This window comes from Ostrinia furnacalis, unplaced genomic scaffold (genome assembly GCF_004193835.3).
Source record: "Ostrinia furnacalis isolate ACB-3 unplaced genomic scaffold, ASM419383v2 OfSCF7161, whole genome shotgun sequence".
NCBI lineage: Eukaryota > Metazoa > Arthropoda > Insecta > Lepidoptera > Crambidae > Ostrinia > Ostrinia furnacalis.
In genome coordinates this window covers 148,347-175,860 of record NW_021137400.1, presented here as the reverse complement: position 1 = coordinate 175,860, position 27,514 = coordinate 148,347, and the positions used below count along the sequence as shown (strand labels likewise).

The following is a 27,514-nucleotide window of genomic DNA, read 5'->3' as shown; positions in this document are numbered from 1 at the left end:
AGTGAATATTATGATGACTGTCAGTCAGTCTTTGACAGATAGCGAGCGACATTTGTTGACCGAAGTTGTACCTGTTTCATGAAATTTCCTTTTTTTCGTTTTTCCTTGTAATAATCTAACCAAGCTGTGTGATAGTGATTAATATTTTATAATTACTCGGAACAATCATACCATTTCATTAGCAGCTGTATAAAACTGATTTAGATTATAAATTATATCAGTGTGCAGTCGGCCTTCATTGCATAGGCAGTAAATGAACATTTATTTCAAAGCGAGGAGATTTTGTGCAAAACTTTCGAGTGTAAAAAGCTTGTGTAAGCCCAGTGTTAATAGTCAAACTACACAAGTTGCCAGAATGGGGTTGTTATCCGAAGGTAGCCCTCTGTCGTGGGAAGAAACTAAAGCCTTGGCAGAACATGTCCGGCAACACGGCATTGAGCAGTTTATAAACTTGTACAGTAAATTGCGAGACAGAACTGGAGATGTTCTCAAATGGGGTGACGAGGTAAATATTATTAGTAGTAAAATCTATTTTTTTTTATATTATCTTGTCTATTTATACATTAATATTGTGTGTTTTAAGGTGGAGTACATAATAGTTAAATTTGATGATGAAAACCAACGCGCCACAGTAAGCCTAAGAGCAGAAGAGCTCCTCCCAAAATTACAAGAAAAAGAAATGGAAAATCCGCAAAGTAAGTTTATATTTTGATTTATTATAACTGCTAACCTCTTTAATCTATTTAATATCTAATTATACACATTGATAACAATAAAAAATAATATTTTTTATGTTTATCAAAAATCCAGCAGGATGTTTGTGGGTTTAGGTAAATGATAAATTAATATTTTGTTTTCTATTCAACTTTATGTTACACATTGCTTCCAAGTTTATAAGGGAAATAGAGGTAACACATAGGGCCTTGAATTAAAATTAGAGCATTTATATTAAAATGTTGATGTACACAGAATTCAGATGTTGAATTGGTTCCTTATTCCATATTTTACTACCTATGTTTTGGTAACAAATCTGTGGTGTGTGTAAGCTGTTGAAGTTTAAGAAAATCTCATGTTACTTATTGTATCAACTGCTACACTTTTCACTTGATGCCAGTACTTGTTTAGAGGAATGTCTACTACATCTTGCTAATCAATGTTATTACAATGAACAGCAACTTGAAGTCTTCTGTCTATAGTATCTCAATACCAATACGGGTTACTTAAACAAATATATATCACAAGTTAAAAGGGTTAAGTGGTTGTTCTATCAAATAGTTGAATATACCAATATTCAACTTTAAGGACAAGACTTTTAAATGTACCTATTATTATATTTTAAAATACTAGTATGTTTTTTTAATCTTCTACTGGGTTCCTATCTATAGATGTTTTTTACATGATTAAAGTTTTTTCTATTGTCTCTGTTTATGGACAGGATATTGGTTGATTGAGGCTGATTCTATAAATCTGTGTCACCTATAAAAACTACATAATATTTCAACCACATTTAGTTCACACACAAATAAACTAAAAAAATCAGCCAATATTGAAACTCAAATTATTTATTGTTACAGGTGTTAAATCCCTGTGGCGGCCTGAATATGGCGCGTATATGGTCGAAGGTACGCCCGGGAAACCATATGGTGGGTTGCTTGCACATTTCAACATTGTAGAGGCAAACATGCAGTATCGCAGGGCCGAAGCAAGCACATTATTGAAAGATGGAGAAGTCATAATGAGCATTACTAATTTCCCAAGGTACGATATCATATTGTCTTTTCAAATTAGTGTCATAATTTATTTAATATATCAGTAAAATTAAATATTAATTAAAAAATGTTTGTCCAGATTAGGGTGTCCAAATTTTACAAGTCCCCCATACCCACCAACACCAGATAGTGGAGTCACAAGATCACTTTTCTTCCCGGACCATGGCATATTTCCTGGTCATCCTCGTTTTAAAACTCTTACTTCAAACATTCGCGAGAGAAGGGGAGAGAAAGTGGCCATAAATATACCAGGTGAGTTGTACATTCATTGTATGTATTACATAAAATATTTATAACACACAATACATCATTTGTTACAAGTAGTGTTCATAATGTCACTGTTAATTATGTACACTATTATTATCTATTTTATGAATGCAGATGATATTAATTTCAGGATGTTGTTATATGCATAATGATGAATAGGTAGGTGACTAGACTACATACTGATAGAGTTATGGTTGTAGGTGTACCTATGAAAGAGGTATCTATCCACTTATTAATAATATTGTAGATAAGTGGTATTATGCTTATGTCACACATTCATGGATCGACCTTGATTTACGATTACCTACACTATTGCAGTTTGCAGTCCATGCATAGTAATCATTGTTTCAGAGAGACTATGTAAATCAAGAGTAAAATAAAAATACATAAACATAAACAATGAAGATAAAAGCAGTGTGAGGGTCATGATCTTTGCATTTTTTATTTTCCACTAAAATTAAATCAAGTAGTGATTAAAGAGTTATATTCTTTATTCGGAGATTATCCAATGTTATGCAACATTTTGAACACCTAAAAATACATATTGCATAACATTGAATAACAATATGCCTACCAGGGCTGCTCACTCACCATGTCACCACCTAGATAAATGGAGGATTATTTACGCAATAAAGATTCTGATTCGAATTTTTTACTATTATCATCCAGTGTTCAAAGATGAAAACACGAAAATTCCTGTGGACAATTCGCACATTGCGGAGCCAAACGCGGCGAAGCCCGACTGCGTGTACATGGACGCCATGGGCTTCGGCATGGGCTGCTGCTGCCTGCAGCTCACCTTCCAAGCTTGCTGCATCGTGGAGGCGCGCACGCTCTACGACCAACTGGCGCCCTTGTGCCCCATCATGGTAAGTCCTTTTTTTTGTCGGGATATGCTTTGCGCATACGCATACTGTACTGGTTATGTGGGACTCTCCCTGCCAAAATGGCTCCTGTTGTCCTCCGGGGCTAATGAAACGGAACCGCGAGTTATTTACTGTCTTAAAATTGGACATTCGTCTCTTAAAGCTAGCTAATTATGATACTTAATCACGCATTTACCCCTACCATAAACCGTTACCATTTCATTTATTTATTATTACATTATTTAGCCATTACATCTTAGATTTAAATAGTGTCTTAAATCCTCTTGAGGTTTGTCCATTAAAAGAGACGTTTGTGATGTGTGTGCTGTGACTCGCCACAACTTGATTACCGCAAACTACATTACTACGCTAGAAACAGTAGTCTCCGCACCTAGGGTTGCCAGGCCAAAAACAAAAGCCGGACTTGGCAACCCTATATCCGCCGCCTTCATAAAAAAGGTGCTAACAATTGACCATGGTACTTTATTAACCACACTCCACAGTGCAACTCGATCAACACCGGGAAATTGAAAAGTAAATATTTCACGATGCACCTATGCATCGTAAAATATTATTTACATTGTCGGTGCCAATAGACTTAGGCAATCATATAAAGCCGACTAGATTAAAACGAAGTTGTCTAATCTTAACGTTTTGAAAATAACTTATCTTTGATTGCAATCTGCAATAGTGTTGTTATTCCTAAGTTAGTTTGGTTCTATCACCTAATCAATCAAATTATAACATAATTGTATATTTACAAAATCACCAAAGATTCTTTAACATTTGCCTTCTATTAAAAGCTTCTTAGCAACAAATAAGCAATTCACTAGTAATAGATATTAATCACACTTAAGACCTTGAAACGATAAGTAAGAAATACGCCTTGTCATCCCACGTGGACATTATCAGAATTCGTAAGTTGTTAAACTGCGTAAATTGCGCCTGTCATGGTTTTAGTTTTTCGTGGATGATAACGCAATTACTTTAGTAGAGCTTTTACCTTATCATCAAAGACGTCGATCGTCGATTCATTGGTTCGGACAACAGATGTTTGTGAATATTAAATATGTAAGTAAGAAATACGCCTTGTCATCCCACGTGGACATTATCAGAATTCGTAAGTTGTTAAACTGCGTAAATTGCGCCTGTCATGGTTTTAGTTTTTTGTGGATGATGACGCAATTACTTTAGTAGGTAGAGCTTTTACCTTATCATCAAAGACGTCGATCGTCGATGCATTGGGTCGGACAACAGATGTTTGTGAATATTTATGTCGTTTAGAGCTTGTCTTTACCCTTATTAAATAATCATAATAAATGTTACTTTCTATCTGTGGAATTATGAGGTCATTTTACTTGAATATTCTATGAAGCAACATACATTCATCACCTTTTTTCCTCAACAAAGGATGACTTGAATATATTTGTTTTCGTATTAATTAATTTCACCACCAGTCGTCATCATAATTTCTACTCTGTCACGGAATGACGTCAGTCATACTTTATCTATTTAAAACAGACAAAATGTGAGATCTAATTTAAGAATTCGACGACATAATTGTTCGAATGTAGGCCATGGTCACTAAAAGTAACTCAGCACTGTGACATGTCCACAAATATTTCATTAAAGTAGATTCTAGACATGATTATATCGCTTCAAATAATCAATATCAAGTCGAATAATGATATTGAATAAATAGTGCAGTAAGATTGAAGAAATAGCAAATCAATTAGGCTATCCTCTTTCCGCACTCAGGCTTGAAAGCGTTTTTGTCTGTCGGATTAACCCAGTTGATTGTGGCAACCTTGCTTATGTATGCTTCGAAGGTTGTTATTATTGACATTGTCACTTAACAAGATCTTCAACCTGTCCTTTTAGGATGGTCATATACAGGTCGGAATGACATAAAATATATATTTAAAGTGTTGTCGTCCGAAACGTTAATTACCATTATCCTTCGAGTCTAATGAGGCCCACTGTCGCAAGTTCCTAAAATTCTTATTTATCTTGTCAGGCTTAATGGGTCCAACTGGCGGCTGACATAGCTTTCAATCGGGCCGAAGTACCGCGTGGCGAAACGCAGAATCATTTTTATAAACTGTTCATCTTCATCTCTTATGGAAACATGTGTTTATCACGTTCACCAATATCACGTCATATGAACTGCCGTAATTTTTATCCACAACGAGGAAGCTCTTGGCCTGTATCTCACCTGATGGTAAGTGATGATCAGGCCGAAGGTGGAAGCGAGCTCTACCCGGAATCCTAAACGAGGAACTGGCTATCTTACCTCTAACTGCCGGAACACAACAATGCTGTTAACATTGTTGTTATGGCGACAGACTTAGGCACAACAGGCGGACTTAGAACAAGCCCTACCAACGAACAAATCGAACAGAAAAATCTGCCCCCATTGGGAATCGAACCCGGGACCTCTGCGTCTGAAGCAGGTGGTCTTACCACTAGACCACAGAGGCGGTTAAACTAGGTTAACTTGTGATAAACTAGGAAAACGGCTTTTTAGAAAGACTTTAACCATGGTTTGTTGCAGCTGGCACTGTCAGCCGCGTCCCCAGTATACCGCGGCTTCCTGACCGACGTGGACTGTCGCTGGAACGTCATCTCCGCATCAGTAGACTGCCGCACGCGCGAGGAGCGCGGCCTGGAACCGCTGAAGGAAAACAAGTTCCGCATACAGAAGTCACGATACGACTCCATCGATTCGTACCTGTCGCCGGAACATGAGAAGTGAGTGCTTTGAAATGCTCTGTTTTAATTAAATTAATATCTTTGGACATCATATACTGCGTCATCTAGTTTCAAACTAAGCATTAAAATCTTGTTAGCTTTAGGAGGGTAAAATAAAACAAGTCATATTCGGTGAAATGCTTGTAGAAACAGTTACATTTTTGTCTCAATAATTTTGTAATAAGTCTATTGAATAATAATATAGTGTTATTATGTTTTACAAATCAATATTAATTCTGATTTATGAAATAGTTAAACAAAATTTCTTTTGTTAAACATTATTTATTACAAATGAAACTCATTTGAAAACAATGAAAACCGTTTATAATGACATGACAATGGTTCATAATCATTAGCCCCTAACTTATTGTTAGATAGTGACGTAATACTCGTAACTCGTGTAGGCGTTCTAGCTGCCAATTCATAATATACTGTAGTTGGCAACAAGAACCTTCACGATCCCGACTTCTGCCCCTGCCCTGCTCTCGCTTGCTCGCAATCGTCAAAATACTCTACCAAACAAATAAGTTCAGATGGTTCATGATACGGTCCATATGAACGCACGCGTGTCGACGCTCGGCCATCTGATCCTAGCTTAACACCCTTACAACAAAGAGGGCATATTGTCGGCCGTTTGGTGTAGTGGTTCGAAACGGACTACTATTCCGGAGGTAGCGGGTTCGATTCCCGCACAGTACAAACATTTGTGTGCATGAACATATTTGTTTGTATTGGACTGGGTGTTTTCTATGTATAATAAGTATGTATTTACAAAAAAAAAACTATTTAAGTATGTTTATATCCGTTGTCTAGTACCCATAGTACAAGCTTTGCTTAGTTTGGGACTAGAAGCGCAGTGTAAATGTCCAAGGATATTTATATTTATTTATATTTATATTTATATAATTTCCCGCCATATTTTTGCTCTTATTCCTTCTCTCAATGTCCAAAAACAATGAAAAATGTCAACTCGTTATATCGTTTCATTTTATCCAGATACAACGACATTCCGATCGTGCACGACCCCGCCATCTACCGGCGGCTGCGCGAGGGCGGCATCGACCACCCGCTGGCGCTGCATGTCGCTCATCTCTTCATCCGCGACTCCGTCTCGCTCTTCTCCGAGAAGGTCAACCAGGACGACACGAATGATACTGACCATTTCGAGGTTTGTGAGTTATGATTTGTCCTGGACCAGGATGCGCACCATGATATAATCGTATCGATGATTTTAGACGACAAAAGTATGGGCTTATCGTGAAAATTCGATAAAAGTTTATCGTGGCGCGCATCCTAGACCTACGATAAAACGTCACTCCGATCGTGCACGACGCCGCCATCTACCGGCGGCTGCGCGAGGGCGGCATCGACCACCCGCTGGCGCTGCATGTCGCTCATGTCTTCATCCGCGACTCCGTCTCGCTCTTCTCGGAGAAGGTCAACCAGGACGACACGAATGATACTGACCATTTTGAGGTTTGTGAGTTATGATTTGTCCTGGACCAGGATGCGCACCATGATATAATCGTATCGATGATTTTAGACGACAAAAGTATGGGTTTATCGTGAAAAGTCGATAAAAGTTTATCGTGGCGCGCATCCTAGACCTACGATAGAACGTCACTCCGATCGTGCACGACGCCGCCATCTACCGGCGGCTGCGCGAGGGCGGCATCGACCACCCGCTGGCGCTGCATGTCGCTCATCTCTTCATCCGCGACTCCGTCTCGCTCTTCTCCGAGAAGGTCAACCAGGACGACACGAATGATACTGACCATTTCGAGGTTTGTGAGTTATGTAATGAACAATTTGACAAGGATGCTTGTTATGATAAATCTTATCGACAATTTTAGACGACAAATGTATGGGCTTATCGTGAAAAGTCGATAAAAGTTTATCGTGGCGCGCATCCTAGACCTACGATAGAACGTCATTCCGATCGTGCACGACGCCGCCATCTACCGGCGTCTGCGCGAGGGCGGCATCGACCACCCGCTGGCGCTGCATGTCGCTCATCTCTTCATCCGCGACTCCGTCTCGGATGAAGGTCAACGGACGACACGAATGATACTGACCATTTTGAGGTTTGTGAAGCTATGATAAGGACTCGCTGGGCAGCTAGCTAGAAGTTAATATTAAAACAGTTGTTCTTTTGAAAAGTTGTTTCTGGTCACGCTAGGTAAGGTCATAAAAACCATCACATGACCTTCTCAGGTGCTTCCCGCGACCTTCAACAAATCGACAATCCACCGAGTGAAAAAATATTACGTCATCTACTAAATAAAATTACAACTAGCATTCACAAGATTTAAGAGCCAGCAAGACTCGAGCATGTGTCAAATAAATGCGACAAATATACGCTGTCAGTGCGCCGTTTATAGCGCGTGTGGTTAGCATTGCCTGCCAAAATGACTATCACCCGTATTCACAAACATTACTTTGAGGCCACATAGTGCGCGTGGATGCACAGGGTCCCAAAAACCTATTCATAGACGATACTTCAGTGGTGACAAGCACTATGCGTCCCTTAGAATGAACGCAAAGCTAAGGTAGCCAGGGAGCTGTATTACGCAACGCATAGTGTCTATTTACGTCAAAATTTCTAGGTTATTCTCGTTTTTGAGGTTTGTTTGCTTTATTTATGGTTGTATTCGATTAATATTATCTTACAATGGATTAGGTACAGTAGTGAAGAAGAATTTGATAATTATATCAATGAGCAAAGTAGAATAATAAGTACCAGAAAAGTGATACGGGATTCCCAAAATCCCTTTGATTATTACAATTCAGACGAATTTAGTTTAGGTTTTCCAATGATGGGGTACTTTTCATACTTTTACCACTGATAAAAGAAGACCTGAGGAAATTAACTGCGAGGAGGCCTTCCAGTGCCACCTACATAATGTATCAGTTGCTAGTGGCAAATAAGACATAAAATTTTTAATGAAGTTTTATTTTCATCAATCTTCAATGTCTTATTTAATTTTATGTATTTGTAAATCATAAATCTTTTATTCNAATGATACTGACCATTTCGAGGTTTGTGAGTTATGATTTGTCCTGGACCAGGATGCGCACCATGATATAATCGTATCGATGATTTTAGACGACAAAAGTATGGGCTTATCGTGAAAATTAGATAAAAGTTTATCGTGGCGCGCATCCTAGGCCTACGAAACAACGATATTCCGATCGTGCATGACGCCGCCATCTACCGGCGGCTGCGCGAGGGCGGCATCGACCACCCGCTGGCGCTGCATGTCGCTCATCTCTTTACCGCGACTCCGTCTCGCTCTTCTCCGAGAAGGTTAACCAGGACAACACCAATGATACTGATCATTTTGAGGTTCGTGAATTATGATTTACCAATCGGACAAGGATGCGCGTTATGATAAAATCTTATCAATGATTTTAGACGACAAAAGTATGGGCTTATCGTGAAAATTCGATAAAAGTTTATCGTGGCGCGCATCCTAGACCTACGATAAAACGTCACTCCGATCGTGCACGACGCCGCCATCTACCGGCGGCTGCGCGAGGGCGGCATCGACCACCCGCTGGCGCTGCATGTCGCTCATGTCTTCATCCGCGACTCCGTCTCGCTCTTCTCGGAGAAGGTCAACCAGGACGACACGAATGATACTGACCATTTGTTTCCCAGGCCTGCTTCGTCAACTCGATATTTTAGAGAGGATAATAATATGCTTGTCTTCAATAATAGGCCTTTCTCTTATTAAGCTATAATCAGCAGCTCTCTTTCGGAAGAAGAAAACGGCAGCTTTTTTATCTGAAAAATAATGATTGAAACATTATTTTCACTATTATTATTAATCGAAGTATTCATACTAACCTGATAGTTGTAGTTTTATCCATACCTATTTAATTAATTCACAAATCCACAAAATACGACACATAAAAACCGTTGCACCGTTTGAATGACAGGAATGTAATGTCAGTTAGCGGAGTGAAGTGCGTAACATAAGCGAACCAATCACAGAACTCTATTCAACACTCTGATTTTGCATAGTCAAGGGTCGTTTAAGTATTGTTTATGAATTGAAAGGCTTGTCATATGGAACGCATTGAGAAATGTCTCATTTCGCATAGCGTTGCTGCTTTGCATAGGTAAGTATCGTTTGTGAATACGGGTGTATGAGTATAAAGCCATGTATTCATTAGGCAACATTTGTTGATAAACTGTTTATGACTAGTGTGAAACAAGTTTACACAGGTTTCTGAAACTTGGCCGTCCACACTTGCTCTCCACTCATAGCGGGGAGCACGGCAACATGTATCATAAACATTGTTTCATCACCTATGTTTATGGACTGTTTATAAACTGTTTACAGAGATGATTAAACATTATGAAACATTGTTTATAAACAGTTTATAATCAGTGTTTATCAACAAATGTTGCCTAATGAATACATGGCTTAAATCCTTACTTCATTGTCTCCAGAACATCCAATCCACGAACTGGCAGACGATGCGCTTCAAGCCGCCGCCGCCGAACTCGCCGATCGGCTGGCGCGTGGAGTTCCGCCCGTGCGAGGCGCAGCTGACGGACTTCGAGAACGCCGCCTACGTCTGCTTCGTCGTACTGCTCACGCGCGTCATACTCTCCTACAACCTGAACTTCGTCATGCCGATTAGCAAGGTCAGTGGAATGTTTCTTTTAAGCAAATATAAATATGAGTTGACTTTTGTTACATCAACATCTGTACCCGGGGTACCCAACCATTGATTAGGGGAGATATTGTCACTCGCAAGCTCAAGCGCAACAAGTCACCATTGTGAACATCTTTTTCAAACACCTAGGTAGGTGTTTGAAAAAGATGACCACCACGGCCACAGAAGCCGTCTTAGGAAGGTTCCTAAGACAGCTTCTGTGGCCGTGTAATATTGAAGGACTGCTCGGACTCAGTACAAACAAAGTCGAAAGTTGCCAGGCATATTCTGAGTGATTCAGAATTTTATAGGTACTTCAGACGGTTACATGAAGATCATTATGCAAATTGTCTTGATGGAATAATAATAACATTCCCATGATATACTTAGAAATCCAGCTTGTGTACCATTTTCACATTTCACTATTATATCAGCTTGAAACAGCGTCTACACGTTGGTTCTGTATTCCCACGTGTGTCCCCGTGCATTACGCGGCCACTTACATACACCGCGGTAGAAATAGTTGGCCACAGCGACCTGAGGGGCACTAAGCCTTAGGCCTCAGCCTCGAACTTAGCGGGCAGCGGGGCGGCGGCGACGTCGGCGCGGGAGCGGGGCGGGCNTAATTCCTTTGAGTATATTCTGCTTAGTTATTCCTCATAAATCTACGTACTATATATTTTAAAAACATTACTTACTAGTGGGTGTTGAGAACGTTTGATTGATTCCTGAGAAAGTTCTTTCATTCTTTGGGTCTTTAAATTATTCCAGCAGCTTTTCAGTTGATGTGTGAGCCTTTGTGAAACATAAAATATGGTTGAGAATTGTAAGCCACTGTTAGAGTTTCCCAGGCCTGCTTCGTCAACTCGATATTTTAGAGAGGATAATAATATGCTTGTCTTCAATAATAGGCCTTTCTCTTATTAAGCTATAATCAGCAGCTCTCTTTCGGAAGAAGAAAACGGCAGCTTTTTTATCTGAAAAATAATGATTGAAACATTATTTTCACTATTATTATTAATCGAAGTATTCATACTAACCTGATAGTTGTAGTTTTATCCATACCTATTTAATTAATTCACAAATCCACAAAATACGACACATAAAAACCGTTGCACCGTTTGAATGACAGGAATGTAATGTCAGTTAGCGGAGTGAAGTGCGTAACATAAGCGAACCAATCACAGAACTCTATTCAACACTCTGATTTTGCATAGTCAAGGGTCGTTTAAGTATTGTTTATGAATTGAAAGGCTTGTCATATGGAACGCATTGAGAAATGTCTCATTTCGCATAGCGTTGCTGCTTTGCATAGGTAAGTATCGTTTGTGAATACGGGTGTATGAGTATAAAGCCATGTATTCATTAGGCAACATTTGTTGATAAACTGTTTATGACTAGTGTGAAACAAGTTTACACAGGTTTCTGAAACTTGGCCGTCCACACTTGCTCTCCACTCATAGCGGGGAGCACGGCAACATGTATCATAAACATTGTTTCATCACCTATGTTTATGGACTGTTTATAAACTGTTTACAGAGATGATTAAACATTATGAAACATTGTTTATAAACAGTTTATAATCAGTGTTTATCAACAAATGTTGCCTAATGAATACATGGCTTAAATCCTTACTTCATTGTCTCCAGAACATCCAATCCACGAACTGGCAGACGATGCGCTTCAAGCCGCCGCCGCCGAACTCGCCGATCGGCTGGCGCGTGGAGTTCCGCCCGTGCGAGGCGCAGCTGACGGACTTCGAGAACGCCGCCTACGTCTGCTTCGTCGTACTGCTCACGCGCGTCATACTCTCCTACAACCTGAACTTCGTCATGCCGATTAGCAAGGTCAGTGGAATGTTTCTTTTAAGCAAATATAAATATGAGTTGACTTTTGTTACATCAACATCTGTACCCGGGGTACCCAACCATTGATTAGGGGAGATATTGTCACTCGCAAGCTCAAGCGCAACAAGTCACCATTGTGAACATCTTTTTCAAACACCTAGGTAGGTGTTTGAAAAAGATGACCACCACGGCCACAGAAGCCGTCTTAGGAAGGTTCCTAAGACAGCTTCTGTGGCCGTGTAATATTGAAGGACTGCTCGGACTCAGTACAAACAAAGTCGAAAGTTGCCAGGCATATTCTGAGTGATTCAGAATTTTATAGGTACTTCAGACGGTTACATGAAGATCATTATGCAAATTGTCTTGATGGAATAATAATAACATTCCCATGATATACTTAGAAATCCAGCTTGTGTACCATTTTCACATTTCACTATTATATCAGCTTGAAACAGCGTCTACACGTTGGTTCTGTATTCCCACGTGTGTCCCCGTGCATTACGCGGCCACTTACATACACCGCGGTAGAAATAGTTGGCCACAGCGACCTGAGGGGCACTAAGCCTTAGGCCTCAGCCTCGAACTTAGCGGGCAGCGGGGCGGCGGCGACGTCGGCGCGGGAGCGGGGCGGGCAACGCAGACCCGTTCTCGAAACCAGCGGGCAGCTCGCGCGGCGCTTTAGCGGCGAAGTGTTGTGTTCGGGGTTGTGTTGTCGAGATATTTGTTTTTATTCGCGAACGAAATGTCTGAACAACGGCGACAATTTTATTTCGATTCAAATTTATTCCTTACGCTGACTTCCTTACGTGAAAAATACAAAGAATATTTTGTAAATAATCGCATTAGTTACTAATTAATATGTGTAACATAATAAACAATTGACAGAATAAATCATTTTATATTTACCTTCAATATTAAGGTCGGTTTTTCATTTCTTCCCATAATTGGTTAATCACTCTTCTATGTTTATGGTTTACATCTTTGCTGTTCCATATAGGTCTCCTCTCAAAGATTGCTGAAATTATTCGTTCTTGCTCGTCCGAGGACATTTTGACACACGTAACAAAACAATTGGACAGCACTACCCTAGAATGCAGACGCGCGTCGCGCAGCGCGTGCGGTCGCCGCTAGACTGGAGTGCGTGCGCCGCCCGCTCGTTGCCCGCTCCCGCCCCGCTGCCGCGCCGCTGTTTTCGAGAACCGGTCTATTTGATTTTACGCATAAGATCCTGCCGCTCCCGCCCCGCCGCCGCTCCCGCGCCGCTGCCCGCTAAGTTCGAGGCTGAGGCCTTATGGAGTGGGCCACTTTTGATTTGACGCGTAAGCTCTAAAACGTACAAAACAATAATAATATCGTGCCTCGTCAGGTGGATGAGAACATGCAGCGCGCACAGCGGCGCGACGCGTGCCTGCAGCAGCGCTTCTGGTGGCGCCGCGACGTGGGCGCGCCGCGCGACGTGGCGCCGCACGCCGGCGCGCCCGGCGACTACGCCGAGATGACCGTCGACGAGATCGTCAACGGGAAGGTACACATTCACACAGCATAATACAGAATGTCACACTATAAATTCAAGCTGAGCTCAACACATATCTAAGGACCTAGTATCAGTTTACTGACGACACTGAAGTACGAGGGCCGGCTGATAATTTCGCGGCCTAAGGTACTTAAGAGCGTTGTAGCAAAAAGTTGGCGTTCGAATTTTAGGTTTTTATTGCTTGACGTCGCGTAGTGAGTGCGCAAACTGCATTTATCTGTACAATTTCAACGCTGCGTCGACTAAACGATCTTAATCCGTAGTTGTATCGTCCCTAAGACAGTACATCATACATAATAATAAAGAAATAATGTATAATTTACCTATTTGATTTTTTCTCAGATCAGACTTTTAGCAAAATCAAGTTACGTAATTAATGTATTTTTTACACTAGTAAATCCCGCGACAAGTTTTTAATCTTTAAATTGAGTAAAGTAATAAGTTGATGGGTTTGAAAGAATTTATGTTTTATTTTATTCTTTTTACAGCATCAAAAGCTTGTTTATGAAAAATATTTACTATTTAAATTTTACTTTTGACTTTTTAGTTTTTATGATGCGGGATGGAAAAATTAAAATTTATTCTGATTTTGTGACGTTTCCGCACATAAATATGGATAGGTTAAATAAATAGAATGAAATGTATGAAAACGAGCGTGCCATTTTTTAAACGTTATCTATAATATCTGTGTCCATCAAAGAGCTCGTAACTAAACATCGTAAGCGCCATTCAAATTATTATCTAAAAGTTAATAATAAATATTTAGTTTTTGTAAATCTAAACAAGTCAGGAAATCAAAGAGGTAAATACTGATATCATTGTGATTTTATAGAATTTATTATTATAAACCACGGTCGTATAATGCTAAAAAATCAGAGGTAACTTTAAGATTTTTATCCATAGAGCAAAATTTATCTAATCGTGTTTTTAAACAGTTATCCCATTAGGTACACATGCGTTCTGTAATACAAACCCATCAAAAACAATACTTGTCAAAAAACCAAGTCTCACTACTCAGTTGTTCTACGGTAAAAAGTTGTGAGATCCATGTAATACCAAGTCCAGTCCAGGAAATCATTAACGTTTTACATAAATATATTGACTTGGCCATCGCATGAAAACACGTGTAAATTAAATTATTTAGTGCGAAATGAAACGAAATTGTACATGCCTACACAGGCATGTACAATTTCGTTTCATTTCGCACTAAATAATTGTCTACACAGACATGCAAAATTTCAGCTCAATGGGAAAACGGGAAGTAAGTAAATTTTAAGTTGCAAGATTTTACAACTCCAGATGTCAAAGAAAATAAAAGCTTGTAGATAGCTTTACAAAGAAAAGAACGATTTATGAAGAAAATAAAAAGTACTGTCTACGATACATTTGTTAGGCCGTGTTGCACCGTCTTACTTTAACATTGACATCAAAATTTTGGATGTCAAAAATCTGTCTAACATAAAACACCGGTTATTGTCAGTTAGGGTCAAAGTTAGGTGGTGCATGTCAGCCTTAGTGTATTTTAATTAAAGGATAGTGCCAGGGTCTGGACCAAGTGCTGCCCAGAATCAACCCATAGTGCATTTTGTTCCTCAGACCAATACTAATGTGTAAACCGAAGCGCACTGCAATCTATCCCTGGAGTTAAGAGAAAAAAAGAGTTTTGTTTTGTATTTTCATACAAAATATCATCGATGTATACGTACTACGCATAAGATTTCGTGATTTTGNCAGCAATAGACTGACATGCAAGGTGACATGTCAATGAAGTTTTCAGTTACTGTTGCCATTAAAAGAAATTAGTACCATTAGTTTTCCGCAACATGGCGAGGGTTTTTATGTTCCTGGTCGGGCTATATCAAGAAATAGCAAGAAAATCTTTTGAATTCCATAACTTTTTGTGGGGGGGATTTTGCTTCTATTTTTTGTTTTGTAACCAAAAAAAAATATCTTTTTTACGTTGTTTTAGCGCCGATTTTAAAATTGACATAATATGTTGTGATAAGGATAGAGACATGCAATTTTTAGTTTTACAAAAGTAATACGATAGAGAATAATACAAAGCAATAAAAACCACCTGTTATAGGGGCATTTTTTGGAGAAATTGATCAAATAACCAAAAAAACACGTTTCAAAAAGTATAATTTTTTATTATTTGTTGGCATTTTCTGGGTATTTTATGTATAGCCTGACCAGGAACATAAAAACCCTCGCCATGTTGCGGAAATCTAATGGTACTAATTTCTNATACAGTTACAAACAAACACGAAATCAATGGTTTCGGAGCATTCTGAGTGCCTTAATGCCGTCCCCTTTATCTGTTTATTTAGTATTTATTAATTAGTATCTCTTGATGATATTGTAGCAAGTTAAACCTCAAATCATATTTTTCGTAAATAATTTAAATAAGAATGCAATTTACGAGTTTGTTGTTTGATTATTATATATTACTCAATAAAAAAATTAAATTTCAAAAAATTACACTTCTAATATGGTAGGTATGGCTGGCGGCATACATTTAGTATGAAATTTGGAAACATTGAATTTTCGCATAGATCCAGTTTATTCTTTGACCTATTTATTGTTATTGTTTTAAAGAGCTCATGAAGCACTTACAGGAACAGTAAACAGTTTCTCGATATCTTGTATAATTAAAAATCAAGTGAAATCACTTATCGTTTCCACCCTGTACCTATACTTTTAAAAATAAACTCATTTTATACGTTCATTTGTATAAGTGTCATCGAGCGACCGCTGGTGGATTTGCCATTTACCTGACCTACCCCTTTATTACTAAACGTTTAATATCAGATGAATAGTTACGCACCAATTTCTTTCATTCAGTCGTCAGTAATTGAACTTTCGGAAAAACATGACGAAGCGTTGTGTGACCATACAGACGCTATTCAACTTTTATTGGTAAGGAAGAGTATATTTTATGTNGCGCGCGGTGTCGAAATTCCGCAAATCTCCAGATTCGGCGGACATGGTGATGTCATTTGTTCGATAGAAATTGAACTATCAGTGCAAACTTAATTAGTGATTGCTTTTTATAGTACTACTGAGTGTCGCAACTAGTGATATGAGTAACAAGATAATTACTCATCGCTAAGTACCTTAGGCCGCGAAATTTTCAGCCGCCGCTCGTACAGAAAATATTCCTGGAAACTACAAATTTTTCTGTCCATCCTTTATTCTCCTATAACGTAGATTAGTAAGTTAGGGAATTTAAGTGAATGCCTTTTCTAGCCCTTTTCCTTTCCGGCTTACACCTCTAATCCCCGTTGACCATCCCCGTCAACGAGACGGGGATTAATGAACTTTTTGTTCGTTAATCATCGTTAACGCCAATTGGAGCTTATAATTAATTAACTTTTTAGTTCATTATAATGGGGATTGTCAACGGGAATTAGTGGAATAAGCCAATTTTTCGAGAACAAGAAAATCAGGAACATGGTCCTAGTGTTGACTTGCTGACACGACTTCATCTTTTGTATGTAAAGAACCCTCTTCTTATGCAAATGCTATTGACCAATCAGCTATCACAATTTGTAAGGGGAAATTAACTTTTTGTTTACATTTTTGAGTTTTCGATACCTTAAAGTTTTTGTATTTTAGTTCCAAAATCGAACAGAGATTTTTAACATCCTATATTATCCTGTCAGGACGGCGTGTTCCCCGGCCTGATCCCGCTGATCGAATCCTACCTATCTGGAATGGACGTGGACGCGGACACGCACTGCTCGGTGCAGCAGTACCTCAAGCTGATCCAGAAGCGCGCGTCGGGCGAGATATCCACCATGGCCACCTGGATGCGCCGCTTCATAACCACGCACCCGCAGTACAAGTGAGTTGGCTTTCAAAATAATGTTATATCGTTGCAACTATGTATAAAGCCTGGTCCGTGAGCACGTAGAATTTTGTCCAATGACCCCAAGCTACCCATCCCTATCGCTCGCGCGTAATTACATATATTGCTGTCGCGACTGTGCGACGGGCGCCCGCAGTGAGTGTGCGAGCGTGACAGCAACATAATTACGCGCGAGCGATAAGGATGGGTAGCTTGGGGTTGTTGGACAAAATTCTACGTGCTCACGGACCAGGCTTTAGCAGACATACGGTTAAGTGGGGCAATTGAAAACCGCACTTAGCCTCTTATTGCCATTGTGAAATAGCATAATTAATTATACAATAGGCAAAGAGATCTTAGAGATCATGCGGGGATCCCGACATTTATATGAGACTGAATCAGGCTACGCAAAAATTAAACATGCATCAACCATAAAGCGACCTCATTATTTGGGCAGTTTTAACCTACTTGTCTATTTATCCTAGATGATATCTCAGCCATCCTTATGTTTGGCCTATGGTATTTTTGTATCGCTATGGAAAGCTATGGTCATATAGTGCTTCATTTCATGATTTTAATCTGTAAAATAAAGCCGGTAAAATCGTTCCCTGAATCTACGCTCCGCTTTACTGCCTGTCTTGAGTTCGAACTACTTTTAAACCGGTTTTACCACAGTAAATATATGAGCTAAAGCAGTACGGAAACTAAGCCCTTTTGTCGAGTTAAATACCTACACTTAAACTGAGTGTTAGGGTTGTCACTCTTAATCTTTATACAGGGTGTTTGGCGCATCGTGTGCCAAAATGATTTGGCGGATAGAATGGGTCATTTCCTATATTTTCAGCCCCCATAACACGTTCCATGTCAGGCGGCTACTTTTATATTAAGTTTTTTAGTAATTTCACCAAAATACCCAAATCGCATCATTTAATTTCGATTTAAAAAAAAACTACTAAGCGTAGCCTCAAAGTAAATATTTTGTTTTGACGTGCATTGACATAGGGTTGCATCAAATCTAAATTTACTGGCAAATATCATCTAGTTTTTTTTTAATTCAGCTTTGAACTTTTCCGAAAAGTTAAAAATGGAATGAACATTTAAGTTTACATGGCTATAAATTTTTTTTTAAAAGAGATAGCGATCTTCGGATTTTATCAAAACTTCTCTAGTCTATCCCCATTCAAACGGTATACTAATCTTGTTTAAATAATAACAACAACTTCACAAATTCCCTAAATTAGTGCATTGACTCTATTCGGACTGATTTGCGAAATTTGTGTTTATAGCCCCTTTTTGTGTGAATAACACGTTAAATACCTACAGGTAAAAAATATTTATCTTATGCAATGTAAAAAACCTTTTCTCTATCGTTTTTCAATGTAGATTTCTTGAAATTAAAGACGAAAATAATTATTTTGATCGTTTATTAATTATTACAAATTTTGTTCAAAATGTCCGCCTCGGCAACGTATACACTAAGTAACGACATCTTCTTCTAATTTAGACTGGCCCTATACAGTGGCCTGCACGTTCCCCAGACCTAACTCCGTTAGATTTTTACGTCTGGGGACGAGGTAATGAACTGGTGTACGTAACGGAAGTTCAAACATTAGAAGAACTACAACAACGAATAGAAAACGCCTTTATAGTAATAAAAAGAGAAATGAGGCTGCATACGACAACAGTCGAAGATGTCGTGAGTGTATACGTTGCCGAGGCGGACATTTTGAACAAAATTTGTAATAATTAATAAACGATCAAAATAATTATTTTCGTCTTTAATTTCAAGAAATCCACATTGAAAAACGATAGAGAAAAGGTTTTTTACATTGCATAAGATAAATATTTTTTACCTGTAGGTATTTAACGTGTTATTCACACAAAAAGGGGCTATAAACACAAATTTCGCAAATCAGTCCGAATAGAGTCAATGCACTAATTTAGGGAATTTGTGAAGTTGTTGTTATTATTTAAACAAGATTAGTATACCGTTTGAATGGGGATAGACTAGAGAAGTTTTGATAAAATCCGAAGATCGCTATCTCTTTTAAAAAAAAATTTATAGCCATGTAAACTTAAATGTTCAGTCCATTTTTAACTTTTCGGAAAAGTTCAAAGCTGAATTAAAAAAAAACTAGATGATATTTGCCAGTAAATTTAGATTTGATGCAACCCTATATCAATGCACGTCAAAACAAAATATTTACTTTGAGGCTACGCTTAGTAGTTTTTTTTTAAATCGAAATTAAATGATGCGATTTGGGTATTTTGGTGAAATTACTAAAAAACTTAATATAAAAGTAGCCGCCTGACATGGAACGTGTTATGGGGGCTGAAAATATAGGAAATGACCCATTCTATCCGCCAAATCATTTTGGCACACGATGCGCCAAACACCCTGTATATTTAATAAGGTTCTTACTTACTTATTTATTAAAACGTTTATTTAGGTTATTTAATTATCAAATACGTAATTTAATAAATTATTTGACTAAGTAGTTAAAAAATATTAAATTAGGTACAATTCACCACTTAGTACAAAAGCGCACTGAGCAAATTACTAAGTATAACAAATAGAACACACAAATTGTTAAGAAGCGTAATTACGTAATTTAAAAATAATTATTACAAAATCAGATGTAAGCATTTTATTTAAAAAGTAATATTTAATCATTTTTACCATTCAGAATTATTAGGAAGTTTAAAAAATGAAAGTTCTGGTTTTGAAGATGCCGAGTTAAAGTAGCCGTATACCTACTACGCAATACACTCGTGGCATGTTTTTAAAAATACAGCGGACAGCGCATGCAATAAAATTATTATTAAAAACGCAACGCGCGCGACACCCGCGACAGATGGACTGCGAGGTTCGCTTAGAGCTCGTGTAAAGCGTGCGTCTGTGTGCGTGAGTCTGATTTCGAGCGTTTGTATGAAGCTTCCGTACTGTTTGATTTATCTACTGTGGTTTTACTATCGCTCGGAATTAAAATACTCGAGCTTTCACAATAAAATAATGCATTTATTCTAACAGGAAAGACTCGGTCGTCACCGAGAAAATAAACTACGACCTATTGAAGACCGCGCACGGCATCCAGACCGGCAGCATCCCGGCGCCCACGCTGCTCGGCAGCAGCACCGCCTCAAAGACCAACGAGGACATCCCCAAGGCCTTCACCAAGATGATGAGCAAGGACTGCCCCTAGCCCCAAAGCATAGTGCCTTCTGTTTCAACTGTACTCACTTACAATCGTTAACTTATGGCCCGGCTACGAATTGATCCTGACGACTGTAACTGCCACAGTGGCAGTGAACAAAACCAACTTATTTTAAATATTTTCCGTTGTTAGGCGCTTTTCTCGTTGACAAATCCAACAAGGGACAGTATAATAGAATATGGGCATATTATGTACACATGATAGTGTCTCTGTTTGCTCCACCTAGGCTGCACGTTTGCTAGGAAATGCAAGCGACAAAATGCAACGCAAAAAGTCAAGCAACATGCAAATAAGGTCCACATATCGTTGGTATAGGTACAGTGCATACTTCTTCAATTGAGCATAGTTTACATGTCACCTCGAATCGATGGAATATGCACTCTATTGCTACCGTATTCGTGCCATATTTTTGTTGTTGCCACTTTTGATGTATGTATTTTGCATTTGGCCATTGTATCCTTGCTTGTGCGCAGTCTTATTGGTTATGTAACGTTCGGAGCAGTTCTTTTCTCAAAAGCACAATTTTTAGAAATTCGTAGTCCAGTCATAACAATCGCCTTAATTATACATCTGTATCTTGTACTTATATTATATAGATTATAATATATATCTATCTTTGTATAGCCCGCGTTAGTTATTGTTAATATAAATCTGTTTAACGGATAATCACCGGCGTGTTACGCCGCATTGATATGAAATTTTAGTCTAGATTTATTGTGATTATTTTAATTTTATCTTGAATAATTCAAGAAATAGTGGCACATAGGGCAATTAGTAAACAGGGTAACATTTAATACTGTGCGTGACTTATTTCTCTCAGTATTTTTAATAGATTTACCATCAGCAGTGAAGACTAAATTCTAAATCAATGAAGACAACTAAAAAACGTCGTGAGGTATATCTGTAATGGTTCCTAAAGCCGATTATTTTCTCGCAGTGCACATATCACAATTATGCTGAAATCCCCTAAATAATACAGCTCGTAATACGCACGCATAAAAACACAGTTTGCATCAGAGTGGGAATCACAACTCATGTTATTAAACATTTGACTGCCGGAAAAATTGTATTCGTTTCTATTTTTCTGATGTTTTAAAACTCTTGAACGCTTTTGCTTGATACATACGATTCGAGATAAGTGGTAATCGAAGCTAAACTGGGTTTTAGACAATCACGTGAATGTAAAACAAAAGCCAGTATTTCTTGGATTATAAGGGGGTAGATATAGTTTTAGTAACGGAATACCTTAAACATTCGTTCCTTTTATTATGCTAAATATTATATCGCAGACAGCTTAACCATCCACTAATAAATAGAAAACATAGAAAAGTGTTAGTAGGTATCACAAGAATCATCAATAATTTAGTACAAATTAACTTGTCGTTATTGACAGACTGTTAACATGAAATACAGGGATATCAACAATCAATTTAACAGCAGAACTGAGGACTTTTGAGGACATCGCATGAAATATTTGCCCTGTATACAATATAAGCATTTAGGACAGTATTATATTTGTTTAATGTTTCATAATATACATAGTTCCTGACACTAAGAGAGCAATGATGAGCCTGGTTGTGACTAGTAAGTGAGAAAAAAGAGTATGCAATGCTAAATATTATATGGCTAAGTACTCGGTGTGGTTAATGTGGCTATGAATTTACTATACTCTCCACTTTTATGCATTACCAAATGGAAGATTTTTATTATCAATTCATGTTACCATTCTAACTGACATAATTTGTGATTTTTATTATTTTTACTAAGTTCTTAACTTTATGAGTTTGGACCAAATGTGGTTTGTTTGTGATTAATGAATTGTGAATGTATTCAGAGATATCGAGTGGTTTATTATGTTGACTCAAAGAATTTAAAAAAAGACAAGAATTTATGTGCGAGAATAACATTAACTGTTTGAGATATTATATAATATGCAAATTACGTTATTGTGAGACATTTTTGACTAATTGTTATAAATGTGTCGTAAAATCGTTAATGATGGAATATGGTTGTAGTTAAATAACTCTAAAAATAGTATATTATATTCGTATTCATTTTATTCGATTTTAATGTAAGCACAAATTATTTCATGTTTAGGTACATTTAAAACCAATCATGTTTTAAAATGATGAAACCAGTGCAATCCATTCAAACCTTGCATTATTTTTACAATATGTTGTTATGTTTTGTTTAATTTTAGGCATTATTTTATGTATCAAAAATAATACACATGTAATGAAATTATTCCGGTTGTTTATTTCTGTAAATAACACCAATCCTGTTTGTACACAAAATTATTAGGAAGATTTCTTATCGAACTTTAAAACTTGTCGACTAGTTGAAGAATATGCTGCTGCTCTTGTTGTCGCCACTCCTCACTACCGGCGTCACCCAAATTACCCGCATATTCTGAAGAATAAAGAAATAACTCGTTTAGCCCTTTCACTGCTCACTAATTCCACTAAAACACGGAAGGACGGACCCAGTATTTTATAAATACTATGCTCACCTCTCATGACGTGCCGGATAATCTTTAGTGATCCGCCACGAAGAGACAAAACTCGTTGAACACGCTGCTTTATAGTCGATGGTCCCGCTGTGCAAACCTGATGATACAAACAACAAAAAATTAATCACTGAATGAATGTTCTTACAAGAATCAAAATAGTTAACGTGGTTAAGGTATAGAGGGAACTAAAAATGCATAATTTCATACCTCTAAAATAATCCTGTCAATGAGTTGTAATGTAAATAAGCCTCCAGATAATCGCTTTAGATATTGAGCATCATCATCTAGATCTTCTGCTTCTACCTGTAAGGACATAATAAACATGAAGTACATTATAGTAACAAGATGAAAATATGTGAAGACCTTGACATGGTATATACCTCCATCTCCTTTTCTGTCCTATCCACTTTATCCATATATTTGAAGTGTAACTCGAGTAATCTATCCACTTTTTCTAAATCGTTTTCAGTGAATTTCGCTAAAAGTCTCTGTCGCTGACTGCCTTGACAATTCCGTAGCATAGAAGCTATGATAGATACAACGTGTTCTGTAACAAAACGTGTAAGTTGATCAACTGATACACCCGTACACCCGTTTTTGGAGAAATTGTAATCTACTTACCTTCATGTTGATCAACTGTTAGCAATCTTTTTCTTTTGGGTGTCTTCATGAATAACGGAAATACCGTGCGTAGGCCAAGAATGTCAACGAATTTGTTGCAGTTGTCTCGACCGTCGGGCCCGGCCAGAGCGTGATCCAAAACCTTCAGAGAGCCGTTACGCGACATTTTCTTCTCTCTGAAATAAAAATCTACCATTAGCTAATGCTAACAGACAGTAGGTAAATAGTATCTTTAGAGTCCAAAGCATAGTAAATACTTTGTATGAATCTATCTTCCTTTACTCATTTAAACCTAAACTACATGCTGGGAGCCTTGCAAAATGGTGACTCATAAAGGTAAAGCTAAGTTAGACCTTTCTTGGTGATGATGAATTGACAAAGAACAAAAGGGTAGTCATCAGCAGTCAAAGCAAGAACTTGGAGCTTTTAATAACATAATGTATAGGATAGGATAGGATGGCTGTTGGGGCAGAAAAGTTCTCGAGTGGCGACCACGGGCTGGAAGACGTAGCGTGGGCAGACCTACTAGGTGGACCGACGATCTGGTAAAGGTCGCGGGAAGAACCTGTATGCGAGCAGCGCAGCACCGTTAATTATGGAAAACCTTCGGGGAGGCCTTTGTCCAGCAGTGGACGTGGATAAGATTGACGCTCCACAATATACAGAGCTTGCGCATTGGAGTTTGAATCGTCGTACCTTAACATAAGGTTCATGAGCTGCAGCCCCTCGCCCCTGAGGAAGCGGTCGCGGTTGGTGGGCTCCATGAGCGCGCAGCACAGCGAGTCGAACATGTTCTCCATCGCCTCCTGCTCCTCGGCGCCGCTGGGGTCGTGTCTCTTGTAGAACTGCATTGGAAAACAAACCTTAAGTCATTTACACAGAGAATAAAATGCTAAACACACATCTTTAGAGTACTTTAAGGTCTATCAAAGCGTTTGTTCATTAATCAATCAATTTACTCATTTATTACTTTCCAAAACTAGGAGACGGAGTGGTCGCCATGGCCGAAATCGGTCGGATGGATCATCATCAATGAATTTACTTTTTTAATAAAAGGGCAAACAAGACAATTACCGCAAGTTGTTGCAATAGAACATCTATCCCATCAAGCTCTCCAAGCAGCTTTCTGTTTTCCGGTGTGTTTTGTAGCAAAATTGATAAAATTTCTGTAGCATACAATTTATTTGCATCAAAAGGTACTTTCATCTGAAACAATTAGTGAATGTGTGCATTTTACTCTTTTATTTTAAGTCAACTTGTTTAAAAATAAGATTTTCTTACTTTTAGCCGTTTCAGTATCCATTGCATAAATCCTTGCTTTGCAACCTCAATGCACATTTCTGGTCGGAACTCGGTAATATTTTCAATAATACCTGTATAAATAAGATGAATAAGATTGAAAATCATTTTAATTATTGTATTTTAAATTAAGTTCATCATATGCACCAACCTATAGTCTTTTTCACCTAAGATGATCCATATGACGTTTCGAGTTTGAAAGATTTAGAGATGTCACATAACTAAACCATAGCGATTTATCTATCGATTTTTGTCGAAGAGTTATTAAACCTACTTTTAGAGAATTATTTTGTATAGGTGTTATTTAACAAAAAACATGTTTTTTTTAATTACAAATATTATTGTAACAATTTTTTATTGATAATATTCAAATTTCATGGTTCGTGTTCAAAAAAACGATTCCTAAAAAGTACTGGTTCTGTTTCTTTTTAAATTAAAAACTATTAATTTATTTTCAATGCGTTTATTAAAGTCAATAATCGAAAAATATAGTTGATTTTTGTGATGTTTTTAATAACTAAGTATTCACTGCAATCGATTAATGAACCGCGGAAATAATCGATTTTATTATACAAGAAATACCCCAGCACTAAATCTATTCCGTTTCACACATTGCGTACATTAAATAAAAAATATTTTTATATCGTATTTAATTAAAATATAATCAATAGACTCAGATTTTACTATATATTTCAAGACAAGTAGTTAATTTTTTTTTTATTATATTGCTAATAAAATACAAATATTTTTTCAAAAATATTCTGCATATGTAGTATGCGTAATATCGATAACCTTGAAGTGTCATACGGATCATCTTACGTGAAAAAGACTATAAAAGATTACATAAATAAACAAAATTACTTACCTAATGTATTGTGCACAGCATCCCTTTCATCTGGTACTTGCTCATCCAGACGAGCAAGGTTGTGCAGCAGAAGTGAAGGACACTCTGCGTCAGCCAACGCCTTAATCAGTTCTTCCGCTCCCTCTTCACTCTCATTTAATATATCAACATCAGTCAACTCCTAAGGATATCCATAGAAATAAGTACATGGACTTGACAAGAATGTGAGTACTAAACTAAAATACTATCATAATAAGATATCTAAAATTATTATTTGTTAATTTCAAATGTGGTAGGATTACCACAAAGACCATATTCTAAATTTACATTATTTATTAATACATCATTTATGGCCATATTATGAAGGAATTAATAAAAGTAATTATATGAACAGTTGAACACATCTTTAATAAATACTAACCTGTAAAAGATGCACCACTTTAGTAGATATGTCAGTGTTATCATGTGACAGTAATTCCAGTAAAGAATTAATGCATTTTAATTCCACAAGCAAAGGATACTGATCAGGGACAGTAGCCACTGCACTTAATTCCTATAAATAAATAATCAAATGTTAATTTCTTCTGTCACAAAACTTTTAAAACATAGGGTATTTTTTTATCAAAATTGTTTTGTGAAAGAAATACCTGTAAAGCCTCATGCAAATCTATTTCACTTTCCATAAACTTTTCAGGCTGATCTGGGAATTTAATTCTCATTTCTCTATTTCTCAAAGCTTTCTTCTCAAAGTTTAAAACCAGTTTCTTTACAGCAGTTTCATCTAAAACTTCCCCCTGAAAAAGTATAAATTTTAGTGTTAAAACTAAAGTAATTGCTTTCAAAAGAAGTTTACAATTAGAAGTTTGATTAATCTGTTAAGATAATGTTATAGTTTATAATTTTTTTTACCTCAGTGACTTCATTCTCCACAAATCGTAGAATGTCTTCTCTCTCTTTATCCGTTATTGTTGGCTCGTTTGGAAGCCCTTGACTTAATTGTATGTATTGCTCTGGCCTAGGCCTAACCATCCGTCGCACCTTTGCACTTCTAACGCTCTCGTCATCAGAGTCACCACTATCATCTTCATTTGGCCGTTTAGGTGTAGGAACAGGCTAAAAAAGAAATCAGTTAAATGTTGGGCTGAATCATCTCACAGCAGAATTCGAAACTGCACGCCCGCATACTTTTTGTATTGATAGTATGCATTTTTACTTAGAATTTAAGAGCAATTCAATGAGTTTCTAATAAAAATAACTAACCTTAAAAGAAAGCAACTCCCCGACGTCCATAATTTATAAACTATATATCATATACAAAACAAATTCTTAAGGCCACTTTTATTAGCAAAACTGAAGTAATATGAAATTACTAATCAATTTCTAATCTAGCAGAAAACAACGAAAATACGAAAATGGGAGAAGGACGCTTCGCATTTTCCGATGACAATTGACAACAAAATGACACTTGCACCTG

The 27,514-nt window shown here is 37.6% G+C and overlaps 2 protein-coding genes across 2 annotated transcripts; one reads left to right on the top strand and one right to left on the bottom strand.

Annotated features, from left to right (window-relative positions):
* Positions 1–28: 28 nt before the first annotated feature.
* On the top strand, positions 29–22,864 carry Gclc (glutamate--cysteine ligase). Its single transcript, XM_028319293.1, has 11 exons — positions 29–505; positions 584–695; positions 1,575–1,758; positions 1,849–2,021; positions 2,706–2,905; positions 5,457–5,653; positions 6,650–6,821; positions 10,113–10,310; positions 13,535–13,693; positions 17,368–17,549; positions 20,584–22,864. The coding sequence occupies exons 1-11, from the start codon at positions 254–256 to the stop codon at positions 20,753–20,755; spliced, it is 2,001 nt and encodes a 666-aa protein (XP_028175094.1). The 5' UTR covers positions 29–253; the 3' UTR covers positions 20,756–22,864.
* A 134-nt stretch (positions 22,865–22,998) lies between these two features.
* Positions 22,999–27,496, bottom strand: LOC114363541 (beta-catenin-like protein 1). The gene is made up of 13 exons (XM_028319294.1): positions 27,301–27,496; positions 26,950–27,153; positions 26,688–26,834; positions 26,462–26,593; positions 26,062–26,221; positions 25,179–25,270; positions 24,972–25,103; positions 24,594–24,742; positions 23,898–24,073; positions 23,657–23,823; positions 23,484–23,579; positions 23,277–23,373; positions 22,999–23,176 (listed from the first exon to the last, which is right to left on the bottom strand). The coding sequence occupies exons 1-13, from the start codon at positions 27,328–27,330 to the stop codon at positions 23,088–23,090; spliced, it is 1,671 nt and encodes a 556-aa protein (XP_028175095.1). The 5' UTR covers positions 27,331–27,496; the 3' UTR covers positions 22,999–23,087.
* Positions 27,497–27,514: the final 18 nt, after the last annotated feature.

Bases quoted from the DNA above. Each gene is read 5' to 3' on its own strand.
- Gclc (XM_028319293.1), top strand. From the start codon at position 254: ATGAACATTTATTTCAAAGCGAGGAGATTTTGTGCAAAACTTTCGAGT. The intron at 2,906-5,456 runs GTAAGTCCTTTT...GGTTTGTTGCAG, and splicing joins CGCCCTTGTGCCCCATCATG to CTGGCACTGTCAGCCGCGTC. The intron at 17,550-20,583 runs GTGAGTTGGCTT...TTATTCTAACAG, and splicing joins ACCACGCACCCGCAGTACAA to GAAAGACTCGGTCGTCACCG.
- LOC114363541 (XM_028319294.1), bottom strand. From the start codon at position 27,330: ATGGACGTCGGGGAGTTGCTTTCTTTTAAG. The intron at 24,074-24,593 runs GTACGACGATTC...TTTTTATTTCAG, and splicing joins CTCATGAACCTTATGTTAAG to AGAGAAGAAAATGTCGCGTA. The intron at 23,374-23,483 runs GTATGAAATTAT...TTGTATCATCAG, and splicing joins TTGACAGGATTATTTTAGAG to GTTTGCACAGCGGGACCATC.